The sequence below is a fragment of the Cystoisospora suis genome (genome assembly GCF_002600585.1).
Source record: "Cystoisospora suis strain Wien I chromosome Unknown contig_1497, whole genome shotgun sequence".
In the NCBI taxonomy this organism is placed as follows: Eukaryota; Apicomplexa; class Conoidasida; order Eucoccidiorida; family Sarcocystidae; genus Cystoisospora; species Cystoisospora suis.
This window is the reverse complement of record NW_027154297.1, coordinates 1-13,819: the sequence shown is the minus strand read 5'-3', so window position 1 is coordinate 13,819 and position 13,819 is coordinate 1. Positions and strand designations below refer to the sequence as shown.

Here is a 13,819-nt window from a genome sequence, read left to right as displayed (position 1 = left end):
AGATAGATTAGAGATGGATAGATTAAAAATAGATAGATTTACTTCTTCGTATTTTCACTCTTCGATGTCTTTTCTGCTCTTCGATTCCGTCGTCACGTCCACATGGACATACGGATGGAGACGTGCGTTGTATATGTGGGGTGTCTATGTGCATAGATGTCCTTTATGTAGATATAGAGACTCCTATCTCAAGCATCGCCAGTGTATACTCGTCATTCATTCGTACAATTCGGTGTCTCTACACATGTGACGGGTTGCCTATCAAGGCACAGAGACAGAGGGAAGGAAGGTTCGTAGGCGTGTGAGTTGGTATGAATGCAGACATAAAATATGAATTTTCTCTCTCCTTTCGCCGTATATAGAGAAGGACGGTAGCTTGTATCAAGCTCAGAACAACTTGAAGCTGTGGAATTTCTTCACTATTCTATCACGTCGTCAAAGACTATTAAGGGCAGTCTCGAGACCCCCTTTCTTCTCCTCGCTATCTGCTGCGTCTTGTGTCTTCTGTATATCTTTATATGTATAGGAATCGAGCTCTAGGAGCATTAACAGAAGAAGAAATTCTTCGTCATGGAAGTGTAGGGACAGCGGTGTATCTTGAGTATATCAAAGGAGCAGGGGGATGGCTGAAGTGTTCTCTCGTTCTTCTCTCTTTGGCTATGTCGAATTCTATTCTTGTCCTTGCGAATCTATGGCTGTCTCATTGGTCCGATCACAGTAGTAGTAGTAGGAAGGCTTATCAGAAGAGTTATCTTTCGAAAGAACAGGATGACGTCTTCTTGACGTTCAACCTCTTCTCTTTTCTCTTTGGAATGAGAGACAATGAAGAAGGCGAAGTATCGGTCGTGAAAGGCTATCTGGTCTATACCCTTCTCGCTGTCTCAAACTTATGCGTTGCTATGATCGGATATACCGCTGTCGCAAGATCTGCACAGACAGCTGCCCGATACTTCCATGATAGACTTCTTCGGAAAATCACAGAGTAAGACTTCACGGAAAGGGGGCGTGTGAGGGGTCGATGAGGTGTATGTACACTTGAAGAATGGGTGAATGGAAAGGGGCTTTCCTTCTTTCTTTCGTGAAGTTCTCTTGAGACACTCGGTGTATCACCCCGTCTCTCTATCTTAGAATAGGATCCATGACCGTCTTTCTTCAGGTCGTAGGTGGAAGGTGATGAGTGATAGAGATGTGAAAGAGATGTCTTTATATGACAGATTGTATATTTCTTTATATGTGTAGAATGTACGATGCAGTTCTATCTAGACGGAGATGTATACGTATATATGCTTACCTATAGGTACGTAGCACACGCGGTACGTGAAGCTATCTTTTCAAAGCTCCGTGTTAATGGGATTCCCTTGTAGACACCTAGAGAAGTCGTATATACAAAGCTTACATAGAGATAGATAGGCAGATGGATATACCTATGTATATAATTTATCTCCGTGAGCCACACAAAACAGAAGACTCTCTTGGGTTTCTCTACCTTATAGTCGCTCTTCTCTTCTACGAACCTTCCCCGGGGTTATGACTAATACACTTCTCCAGTATGGGTCGCAACATCGGGGAATCTAGCTAGACTTTCGATTGCCTCGTCGATTGTCGTCTTCACGTGTTTGACAATCGATTCAAGAGAACCTATACATTCTCAAGGACACTATATCACTCATATAGGGCTCTCTCTATGCTTTTAACTACTACGAGGTGTTTTGCAGTTCTTCTTTTTCGTGTCTTCCTTCTCTTTCATCTTCTTCACCCCCCCCAGAGGTGTATCTATGGTAATGGTAGAGACTTCATTCAGGTTTCTTCTCTTATTTCTCTCTCTCATTTCTATCTTTCTTAGTTTGGCCCCTTGGTTTTCTTTTCTCTTCCTCTGTGTCGATTGTCCCTTTTCAGCGCACCGATGGGATTCTTCGATGCAACGCCAGTAGGGCGTCTCTTGAATCGATTCTCCCGCGATGTTAATACCATCGACGAAACCATCCCAGCTACGTTTACAATGTATATCAACTTATTCTTCACAGCTTTAGCAACTTTCACAGCTATTTCCTTTGTGTTTCCTGTCTTTCTTCTCTTTCTTCTTCCTCTACTTCTCTTCTATCGATACGTCCAAAACTACTACATCCCTACATCCCGACAGTTGCAACGCCTAGACTCAGTTCTCCGTTCGCCTATCTATCAGCATTTCTCAGAGACTTTAGAGGGTACCAAAACAATTAGAGCTTTTCGACAGCAGAAGAGATTCATGAGACTTTGCGAATCGAAGATTGACCAAGAGACACGGGCCTATTATTTATATGTCTCGTCAAATCGATGGTTAGCTCTACGTCTCGAGTTTGTAGGGACATCTGTTGTGGCCTTCACAGCTTTCTGTGCTGTCCTAGCTAGTCTAAATCAAAATTCTCATTTCACTTCCTTCTCTACCTCCTCTTCTTCTTCTTCATATCCTCATGATGGTTCCTTCATGGCTAGCCCCCGAGACAGTGAATCGACGATGGGCTATCCATCCTTCTCTTATTCTCCTTCTGCTATGACGACGACTACTAGTGAAGGATCTCTCGAGAATGAAGAGACCAGCTACTCTGCTTCTTCTCCTTTCCTCCTGATTACTATGATCTCTTCTCTTCTTCATCTTCTCTCTTCTTTCATAAGCGGCTCTCTTCTACAGCTTGGCAATTTTCTCCCACTAGGCTCCTTATTCTCCTTGAAAACCGCGACCGTCACTGCAGGTCTAGGTGGGCTAGCTATCTCTTATGCCCTTAATATCACTCAGCAGCTCAACTGGCTAGTAAGAGCAGCTAGCGATACGGAGAGTAATATCTTAGCTGTTGAACGTGTGAAGGAATACATCGACGAGACACCCTCTGAGAACTTAGAACCCAAGAGACCGCATACACACTCTCTTCTCCTCTCAGCAAGAAGAGAAAGAAGAGAAGGAGGAGAACAAGATGATGAGGCGGAAGATGAAGCGCCGCCGGGTTTCGTTCCTGCTGGATGGCCGTCTGAAGGGAGAATCGAGTTAAGAAATCTTGTTGGGAGATACAAACCTGACGGCCCTATCATTCTGAAGGGCATATCGGCTTCATTTCGCTCTGGAGAAAAGTCAGTCGTCTATCCACCCCCACATACGTTGCTAGCCTCCACCTTTTCAAACAAATGCATGCATACCTCAAGGGCCTCTCTATCCTTGCGAAACGTATACGTAGGAATATGTATATAGACGAATATATATATGTGTTGGCTCTCTTCGTTTATAGAAAGAGAAGTATGCATGTATGAGAATACTCATCTATGTACATAGTCATCTTTTCGTAAATATATATAACACAGTATATATATATATATATATGTAGGTCTTTCGCGATTAAACAGTTGCCGAGCTTTCTCGAGTCTGCCTCTTGTCTGTGGGGGTGTACGTACAGCTCAATGAAGGTTTCAACTCACAGGCTTAGGAAAGTACTTCCAGACCACTGAGATAGAATGAACTCCCCTCGGGAATGTGATCTTCCTACTTTGAATGTCTGTATGTGGTCCTTCTCTCGGCAAGAATGGAGAGAGAACAGTAGGTCTCTTCTCCCCTATATTCTCTTGATTTGCTGTCACATCGGATATACATGTCTCTACGTAGCACAGATGTCTCTATCTATCTACGTAAGTATGTATGGAGGTATGAGGCATAAGAGTATACGTCTACGTAAGTATGTATGGTGTATGTATGAATCCATAAGCGTATATGTATGTCTATGTGTGTACGTATGTGTATCTGAATGAGTGTAGGATAGGATTGGTAGGGCGTACAGGATCAGGGAAGAGTACTTTACTCTTAACACTCCTACGCCTTATAGAGCCAGCTGGCGGGAAGGTGGTCGTCGATGGTGTCGATACCCAAGATATACCTCTAAGGTTTCTCCGATCCAAGTTCTCTATCATACCACAGGTAAGGAAGGCTTCTCTCTCTCTCTCTTTCTTCCGTTCTTTCTCTCATCTTCTCTTATTGGGTAATTAACTACTCAGGCGCCGCTTCGGTTCACGTCTAACCACATACTGTAGAGTATACTGTATCATGTGTATGCATGCATGTACGTATGGATAAATATGAATGGATGGATGTGTATCCACCACTCGGTAGAGTCAGCGCATCTGCACGCATATACATACGTAGAGGTAGAGGGAGAGATATGGATCTTATTGTATATATATTTAGATATATGTATGTATGTATATATATATATATATGTATATATGCGTAATGTGGGGGATATTTATGTATTCGTTTTTGTTTCTCGTTAGTTGGTAGTGAAGTTGGCGGAAGAGGTATCTATATGATGATGGAGGAGTCTACATTGGAATCTGCTCCCCGCAGACAAAGACGTCGCTATAATCCCGCGAATATAGATAGATTGATAGATAAGATAAGATAAGTCTTGTTTTGTCCTAGATCTCTTTCTTTCTTTGTGTCCTTTCTTCTTATTCTAACTTTTTCTTTTTTCCTGTTGTGTCTCTTTGTCAGGATCCGATCCTATTCTCAGGCACCATTCGCTTCAACGTCGATGCTCTTGGCCAACACACAGATGAAGAGATTTGGTCGGCTGTCCAGACAGCTCATTTAGATAAGCATATTCTTTCTCTTGTTATGCACAACGAGGAAGACCGATGTGAATTAAGTCGATCGTCATCTCTAAAGAAGATGAAGAAGATGAAATCTGAAGGAAAGAAGAGTCTAGACAACCGCCTAGAGAATGAAAGATTTCTTCGTAGTAATACGCAAGCCCGTGGAGGTGAGCCAGCTAAAGATCTTAGTGGTGGTAGAAGTAGAAGAGACAGTTCAAATGAGAAAGAAGAAGAAGAAGGAAGAAGAGAAGGTCTGAGGAGAGAAATAGAAGCAAGAAGAAAGGAGACCGATCATGTGAGCGGTTTTTGTCCGAAGAAGATGAGAAGTTTAAAAGAGACTAGAGGATACCATCATCGTAGTAATGGATGGAGTGTATATACAGGTAGTACAAGGACACAGGAATCGTCTTGGAATGAAGAAGAAGAAGACGAATATGATCTTGAAGAAGGCGGGAGAGAAGAGGATCTTTATTATATTGCTTTAGAAGATAAAGAGAAGGAGCTGGATCCCGACGAAGAATCTGTATGGAACCTTAGAAAGAAAGCTCTCGATGTTCTAGTGGAAGAGAACGGAAGAAACTTCTCCATGGGGCAGAGACAACTTCTATGTCTCGCTAGGTATGAAAGAAGAATGAAAGAGAAAAAGATGATAGCAGGAGAGCGGTCTCTTTCTCCTGTCTCCTTTGTATAGCAGCCACGTGCACAGATGGGGGGCGGGGCGGACAGACAGATAGATGAATAGAGGGAGTGATCAATAGGAGATAGAGATATGCTGAAAGGTAGAGAAGTATCGAGACAGGAGATAGAGATGTTTCTAGATAGGGAGATGTACAGGTAGGAGATAAATATGAGTATAGAAATAGATACATACAGACTACTCGGTCTAGAAGTTTGAAGACATCCAATCTTCACAGTCATGCGTGTTAACGGCTCGAGACCTATGCCTACAAGCATGTGTACTTGCATACATATGTACTGTACATACATGACATATATATACATGCATACATCTACACGTATGGATTCATACATACATATCCGTACATACATACATACATACCTACTTACACAGCTACACGTATACATCCATACACGTATATATGTGCATATGATCTCGGCTGGCAGGCGTCAGTCATATTGTCGATAGGACGTGGAGATGTTTCTTGCATCTCGGTAAAGTGCAAAGAAGGAGACTTTCCTTTCTTGTCTCTCCATCTCTCAAGTTGATCTTCTTTCGGGGCTTTAGGTGACTCTCTCTCCCTGTAGATCTCTTTCTTATCCCATCATGTTGATCGGAAAACTAATCATCATCCTGCGCCCGCCTCTTTTTTCTTCTTTTTCTTCAGAGCCCTGCTTAGAAAGAGCAAAATTCTGTTGCTCGACGAAGCGACGTCCGTTGTAGATCCGCTGACAGACAGGCTCATCCAAGAGACAATTCGAAGAGATTTCAGAGACTGTACGGTCATCACCATCGCTCATAGACTCGAAACAATTCTCGACTATGATCGAGTAAGCTCATAAGCACGAGTTGTCTGTCTTCTTTCCTTCTTCTCTCATGTCTTTGAAGTGAATAGACTTCTCTTTTTCTTCTTGCGAGATCATAAAGAAATCGAAAGAGAGCAGCATGTTGTCTTCTCCTTTCTCTCTATCTCCATGACTGCAGACAAATCGACCTGGTCTTTCTTGCCTCTCCCGCTGTAGCTTTATCTGTTCTTTCTACTGCGGATGGTCGTCATACATACATGCCAACTGACACATACGGAACAACAAGAAAGCATATATATATGTATTTAGGTGCTGTATGCATATTCTACCTGTCAGATGTATCTTTACCTATCTATATCTCTGTAGAATATGATGACGTATGCCTCTGATCGTCGTATAGTTAGGGGGAAAACTGCCTTTGGTTTATTCTGGGTTTGTCGACGTATGGACTCTTCTTCCTAGTGAATGATTTCTCTTCTTTTCGGATGTTCTCAACTATGCCACACGACGCCTCTCCAAAGTTTGTTTCGCCATGTAGCTAAGAGAGATAGAGAGCTAGAGACTTGGAGGATTCTCAGAGACGGAAAATGCCGCAGCCTAGACGTGCGTACACCCTAGGAAAACACCACCTCTCTTGACCATCTATCATTGAAGGATCTGTACACATAGAGTGAGAGGTATATAGTCATTTATGTATATAAGTATATATATATATCTATGTATCCAATCTTACATAAAGACATGTACATATATATAGATATGTAGGAGCCCTGACTATTCTTTGTCTTGTTCAGCACACTCTTGTCGAGGATGGCGTAAGTGTACAGGAGTGTGAAGATAGGGAGAGGAAGAGCTTCAGGTGTACATACAGCTTTGTATGGACTTGCTGGTGATGTATGAAGAATGCAAAACGATGCTACTATTTCATGAGAGGTGTCTATCTATCCTTGTGATCTTCTTTTTGTTTCTGTTCGTCTTTTTCTCATCTTCTTCTTCTCTTGGAAGAAGACATTTCTTCGATTCCAAGCCATCATTCATTCCCTCTCTCCTTTCTTCAATACCCCTTGTTCCTATCTTCTTCATTTGACTCTTTCTTCTTCTTCTTTTTCTTCTCTTGTGTCTTTCAGATTGTCGTACTAGCTAATGGAGAAGTAAAGGAGTTTGATACGCCCCTCGCACTGTATAGACAGCCCAACAGTCTATTCCGAAATTTCTGCTTAGAGGCAGGAGTCTCTCCTCCCTCATCATCTATATGATTTGTCAATCACTCCATGGATATATATTTGTATACATAGAAATATGTGTCTGTATATACATACAAAGCGCTTTCCGGGAGTCTGTAACGGCAGTGTAGATGTCTGTAGCTGTATATGATCAATGAGCGGCGGTAGGTCATGTATCTTCACTACTGCTTTTACTCTTTTTTCAACATAGAGAAATCAATCCCGAAGGAAGCGCACGGATGTAGGGTGACAGAGGCTGGCCATCTGTCTCTCTCATTTGATGTGTCGCCAGCTCTTGTCTCAACATGGGGGGGGTTTCTTTGCTTCTTTCTCTCTATCGAAGCCCTATTTTCGGGTGTAAATTTGTCAATCATCCTCTTGGCGGAGAGATCGACAGGTCCAGAGAGACAGAGACGTAAGCAGAGGAGAGAAGTGGAGAGAAGAGAAGACAAGAGGAAGAGAAGAAGAGGAAGATGACCTAGAGTGGATGGAAATTCATTAGAGATGATGCCGACGTGTTTGAGATAGGTCAAAAGGGAAAGAAGAGAAGGAAAGGAAAGAAGAACATCTTCTCTCGAGATAGGAGAAAGGATGATGGAGATGAAGAAGATGTAGAATAAATAGCTGACTCTGTGAAAGAGAAAACACTGTGTGTATAGATCGATAATGTACAAGGTGGTGTCGTACGAACACCTATACATCTACCTATATATATGTGTGTATCAGTCATAGGGTGATTATGTGGAATAATAATAGTAGTAATAGCAGTAGTAGCAGTAGTGATGGGTATAGGTAGATCTTGAAGCCTTTCCTCTCAAAATGTTGAGTCTGCCACTCAGAGGAGAAACCTTGACTAGTAGCGAATGAATGACGTCTTCTTCTTCTCGTCCAGAGATGTTAGGAATGCGGAAATTCACTGTTTCTCATGCTACACCAATCAATGTACATACACATAGTCTACATATACATACCTATAGATATATGTATGTATATGTAGAATCTATATATATGGGTATACAAGCTTGATATACATCGGCTTGATCTATGTAGGTCTATGCACATCGATGTAAAAAGAGGATTTTTGACGGGATCAGAACTTGTCTATCGTTGAGTTTTGTTGCATTGAAGTTTGGGTTATCCAATTCTTTCTTTTTCATGAAGCAGAATCTTGAGCATCTTGAGGTGAGCCTTAGCTGTCTCTTGTCTTTAGGTAGATAGACAGGAAGATTCATGTAAATCTACCGTATGTATTGAGGAGCTCAGGAAAAGGGGCCTCGATACACTCGTGTTGTAATGGTGTGTCGTGAAAGGGAGAGTGTCTCATGTGTATGTGTACGGTAACAAGTTGCGTGTATCTCCTCTGTTGAGGTGTACATACACCTGGTGGGACATGTAAGACGTGAGAGGATGAGGAGCACGACGGCAAAGAGGGAAGATTGTTTATGTGGCTTCACCTTGCAACATCGGAAGGACCATTTCTTTAGATCAAAGCCGTATCCTCTCTCTTTCTCACAGTCCTCTGTTCACTCTCACACTTTTTTCCTTCGATTCAAAATCTCCTTCTTTTCTTCTGTTCAGTGTGTTAAGCTATGCATGCATGTGTCTGGTAACAAGCCATCCAGCTCGTCAATGGCGAGAAGATCGAAACGTCGAATTACCCATGTAGCAGTTCGGACGATTCAGTTTCTGTTGACTTGAATTTCGTCGTTAGGTTTTCTTCTTCAGCTTGTTTATAACGACTTCAATACTATTGCTAAAGCACAGCGTGCATGTATATCATATACGGAGAATCGGCGTCGAATGACAGCGCGAAAAAGCGCTCTCCAGAGATGAGACAGAAGCCGATGTTCAGCGATAAGCTGAAGAATCGACATGTAGTGACAAGACTAGGAACCGACGATGGTGTGTGTCTGGGTCATAGTGTAAAGGAACTCGAGAAAAGGATAAGCAACACCTCATCTCCTTCGTACTATCCTCTTCTTGGGAATCGACTAGAGAGGGACTTGGGTTTTTTCATTCCGAAAGAAAGTCTCTTACGTCCTCCTGGTAGATCATCACGTTCTGAATCGTCTGCTCTAGAAGTCTCTCTATTAGCTGCGGTGTATGTACACTCCTCTGCTGATTGAGATCTTCCCCCCGCTCAACTCTTGTTAGAATTCGTAGTTCACAGTTTCACAAAAGGTTTGCGGCTGTCTCTCTTCCAGTTGTGTTGATGCGTAGAAAGAAAGAAAGAAGATGAAGCCATGAAGAGAGAAAGTGAGGTATTTGTATATCACGCGTGGTGAGACATTCTACGTCTCTCACATTCAAACCATTTCTAGTCCCCCGCGGTTGGTTCAATTCACTCAGCTCAAAGATCGCCAGACTTCTTCGCTCGAAGAGATGGACGGAGGTTACGGAGAAACTCTCTCTTATCTCGATCTCTCGCTGACTCTCTCTTATCTCAATCTCTCACCTTCTCTCTTCTTCCATCCTCTGTGGCGAAGCAGACTCAGAGACAGACGGCAGGAAAGCTCAACATCGGATGAAGATGCGACGAAGAGACCTGTTTGTCTCTCTGTGATATCGTCGCCCGGTTCGAGTACGGGAAGAAGGGCATAAAGAAAACCTATTAGAATGAATTAGCACTTGGAGTAAAATGAAAGAAAGAAACAAAGAAAGAGTGTAAAAAGGTCGTGATACATACAGATAAACTATCTGAAATAGAAGTGGTAACGTCACAGAGAAGATGAAACAGGAAAGAGACTGAGAATAACGACAGAGAGGAAGAGGGTCAATTAACTTTTTCGATAGCCATCGCAAGATACAGAAGAAAGGAAAGACATAGCGTTGGATGCTTGCTATGAGTGCTTGAACAGATACTCGGTACAAGCGAAAACGGGAGTAAATTTCAAAGAGAAAAGAAACCCTCGGCACAGGCCGACTTGGAGACATCTTTCTCTTGGGGATAGTAGCCTTGCAAGTAAATTCATGGCTCTTATGTAGAGTCAAGGATATACGTTGAGAGAGAGAAAGAATCTGAAGGACATGCATAGAGGAAGGTATATGGCGCAACTAGATACGGTGGTATACGTATGAAGAGAAATTTAGGATACAAGATGGTCAAGGCTCATGGCGCTATGATGTATAAGTAAATACCTATTTACCTTCCACTCTTCTCTCTCCTTCTCTGTCGAGAGATGCACGAGCTACAACACTATAGCTCGATGGATCACATGGGAAGCATGCGGTATGTACAGCCAACCAGCTTGCTCTCTCTCTCTGGTGTACGTACACCTGACGAGAAAGAAACTGGTGTCATGCAGACACTCCTCTCATCATCACATCGCTCTTTCTCCCCCAGTATCCCCGTAAACCACCAGAACAGGCATCAATCAAGTCCCTTCTTTGTCGCATCTTCCACCTAGAAAATGAAAAAGATGATATCTCAATCTACCCCATACACCCGAGCAATTTGAACCAACCTTCGAAGTCACACAGACGTCTTAACCTTACAGTCCAGATAAGGAGGCAGCACAACTTCTCTCTCTCTTCATAACTATCTGTCCCCTCAGATATCAACCTCCGTAGTCCTCAGTCTATATGTTGACATAGACATATATACGTATCAATACAGCACGTATATCAGCATCTATACAGATCAACATATAGACCTTTGTACAGGGAGAAAGTGAGAGAGATACATAGAAATGAAATGGAAGGGCACATGGGACTTGGACTGCACCAAGATGCATGCACTCTTTACTCCCCTCTATTGTCAGGTTTTCTTCTTCAGAAACTGTCGATAAAGATCCGCTTCCTCTCCTCTCAATCATATGCGATGCTTCAGATACTAGGTTACATATGACGAGGCGTTGAGAAAAGCTAAAGAGAGACCATCACCGCCTCGTGATTCTCCTCCTTCTCTTCGACTGTTCGTTGGGATCAGTCTTGCACGACGTCTGTTGACTGAGATAAACAGAAAGAAACCGGAGCTATATACGTAGTATTTACTGGAGGTATATGCAGTGTCTGTGGTACTCTAATGGCGGAAGTTCGACGCGCGAAACCTCTAAGAATAGGGACGAGGAACAACAGATCAAGTGGCTCGAGTCACACAGCTGCAAACAGAAAACTCGATTCTCTCTCTTGAAAAAGAAATGACAAACCATCGAGAGGAGAGCCGCATCTCATTCGCGTAGGTGTACATACACCCAAGAGACGCGCATTGAGGAGAATCGTATGATATCCTTTCTATCTGGAAGAAGAAAGAGGGGGGTGAGATAGTTGTCTTATTAGTCATAAGACCTGAGGAGAAACAAAAAGTCACTCAAAAAGTCATACAAAGGAAAAAAGCAGCTAACAGACCCGCCTTACCATGCATCCCTCGCTCGGTACAGAGGCAATACGAAGATGTACCCATGAGTATGTATACATGCAATATGTATGTGTGTATGTACACCTCGTCCCACACATGATATAGTATACAGTAGCCTTGGAATTCCTCCTCTCCTCCCGCTCCCCCCTCCCCTCTCTTCACCTCTATCCCCACGTGGTCTCCTCTGCATAGTCTGGCTTTCCTCTGCTGAAAAGTGTCGACGACCAAGTTAGCGTTCACCCAGAGAAAGGCAGTGTACAACACACACAAGAGAAATTAGAGGGTTCCATGACTTGAAGGAGATAGAGACGCACGATGATCGAAAGACAGGAAAAACAGAGGGGTGTGAATTGATCATCTCTCAAGAAAGTTTATCTGCCTCCTGAAGCTTTGTGAAGTCTACTCGAGCTAGGAGCAGAAGGGAAAGAAGAGCTCTTTGCTGGGGGAGTGGGTTCTTCTAGAGAAGAAGCTAGGTCTTCTCCATCCTTGTCATCCTGCCTTAGAGCAAGAAGATCACATACAGCACTTGTCAGGTTCTTCAGCCGAGAGAAGAATCCAGCGAAGTTAAAACCGATCCAGACCCCCACCAAAACGCCAAACCCTACACCCCACCAGAAGCCAAAGATGGGCTGCTCAGCTTGACGTAAGAGATCATCGAGCTCACGTGAAGCTAAATGCTGTGTCATACCGAGCCCTCCTACAAAGAGAGCTGGGAGAAAGAACCCCATAGTGATAAGAGTGACGAAAGAAAGCTAGAGAGAAAGAAAGAAAAGGGTGGAGTCGGTGGAAAAGAAGAACAAGAAGAAAGGTATATGAGAATGAGAATGGGAGGGGAAGAAGAAAAAGAAGAGCAAGCAGAAGGACTTTGTGAATGAAGGAGGGATTGGTAGAACCAGCCAGAGAATAGGAGAGTTGGTCTCGACAGCTCCTTGAGGGCTAGCTAGTGAACCCAACAGCAGGTGTGATACGCCGTTCTTCTTCAGGAGGAGGAGAAATTCAAAGGAAAGAGAAGTAAGCAAAGAGACGCTCAATGTCAGGTGATTCATACGACAGAAGGCCCTCCTCCTTCCCGCGGGTGAAGTGAAGGTGTACAGACAGCCGATGAAAAAGCATGAGAAGACAATACCTAACTGAAGAAGGCGCGTGAGAAACTAATCAGAATGAAGAGAATGAAGAAGCATATTCCCTTATGCAGAGTTCAAAGGAAGAAAGTCCATCAGAGAAGCCCTCCAAGCAGCATGCCTTCAGGTGTGACTGATAAACGAAGATGAAATTCTCCGATGAAAGGAACATCAGAGGGAACTGCTCATTCAGCGGTCATTCGCACCTTACATGTTTCTTCATTCTCAAGAAAGACCATGAGTGTTCGTTCAGTGGAAAGAGTAAGGTCCGCATGTCCCTAACCAACTTCTCAGAGGAGAAAAACTTTAGCATAGAAAGCCCAGGTCGCGTTATAAGTGGGAAGGGGATGACGAAGAGACACAAACGAAAGCGCGGGAGAGAAAATGACAGAGAAGAGATGGAGAAGCTGGACAAGAGAGATATAGATGCATGCTCCAAGAGAGAGACCCAGGCAGGCAGCTGGGTTGTAAACACACGGGTACTTAGATAGCCGGAGAGTAGTAAAACGCTCTGCGTCAAAGAAGTCTGAAGAAGAAGCTGGTTCAGGTGATTAAAGCAACTTGGCAAGGCCTACTACGTCCAGATACAGCTTCGAGGGTAAAAAGATAAACTAGCTACGACACAAGACTTACGAGGACGTTTCTCCGGCGGCAGGAGAGGAACGCGCTACTGCACTCATGTCCAAAGGGCTTGAAAACGAGCTACTCGTTGACTGAAGAGAAGCGGACTGCAAAAAGCTTTGTTCAAACAAGAAAACGCATGGGACAAAGAAGAGGCGTATTCGGCGCAAAGTTGTTCGATTAGGAAAAGCAGAGATGGCCTCTAAACCTTCCGAAGGCACCCCCGGTGGAACACGTGAGGAAAAGCCTCATCGCTCAAAAGAATTTCAAGAGAACTCCCTTCTGATGTCAAAGAACAAAGCGAACACACTTGTTATCCTTTATTTCCTGGTGAAAAGTGTAGGCAGTTCGCTGAGCGTGATGAAGGCTCGACTTTACGTGTAACGGCTGCGTTGTGACTC

General features: G+C 43.4%; 2 protein-coding genes across 2 annotated transcripts in view; one reads left to right on the top strand and one right to left on the bottom strand.

The window, feature by feature from the left end:
• Positions 1 to 9,236, top strand: part of CSUI_003388 (abc transporter transmembrane region domain-containing protein) — a gene marked incomplete at its 5' end in the record, with an annotated part of 17,170 nt that extends 7,934 nt beyond the window's left edge. The window contains 6 exons of the mRNA XM_068063586.1: positions 527 to 982; positions 1,897 to 3,102; positions 3,778 to 3,937; positions 4,511 to 5,229; positions 5,958 to 6,120; positions 7,224 to 9,236. Coding sequence (XP_067924439.1) covers positions 527 to 982; positions 1,897 to 3,102; positions 3,778 to 3,937; positions 4,511 to 5,229; positions 5,958 to 6,120; positions 7,224 to 7,352 — 2,833 coding nt within the window. The remainder of the gene's footprint in view (positions 1 to 526; positions 983 to 1,896; positions 3,103 to 3,777; positions 3,938 to 4,510; positions 5,230 to 5,957; positions 6,121 to 7,223) is intronic.
• Positions 9,237 to 9,381: 145 nt separating this feature from the next.
• On the bottom strand, positions 9,382 to 13,743 carry CSUI_003387 (uncharacterized protein). The gene has a single exon (XM_068063585.1). It carries the CDS (start codon positions 10,350 to 10,352, stop codon positions 9,834 to 9,836), a length of 519 nt encoding a protein of 172 aa, XP_067924438.1. The 5' UTR covers positions 10,353 to 13,743; the 3' UTR covers positions 9,382 to 9,833.
• Positions 13,744 to 13,819: the final 76 nt, after the last annotated feature.

Excerpts from the sequence above, each read along its gene's own strand:
- CSUI_003387 (XM_068063585.1), bottom strand. The coding sequence starts at position 10,352 with ATGCATGTCCTTCAGATTCTTTCTCTCTCTCAACGTATATCCTTGACT.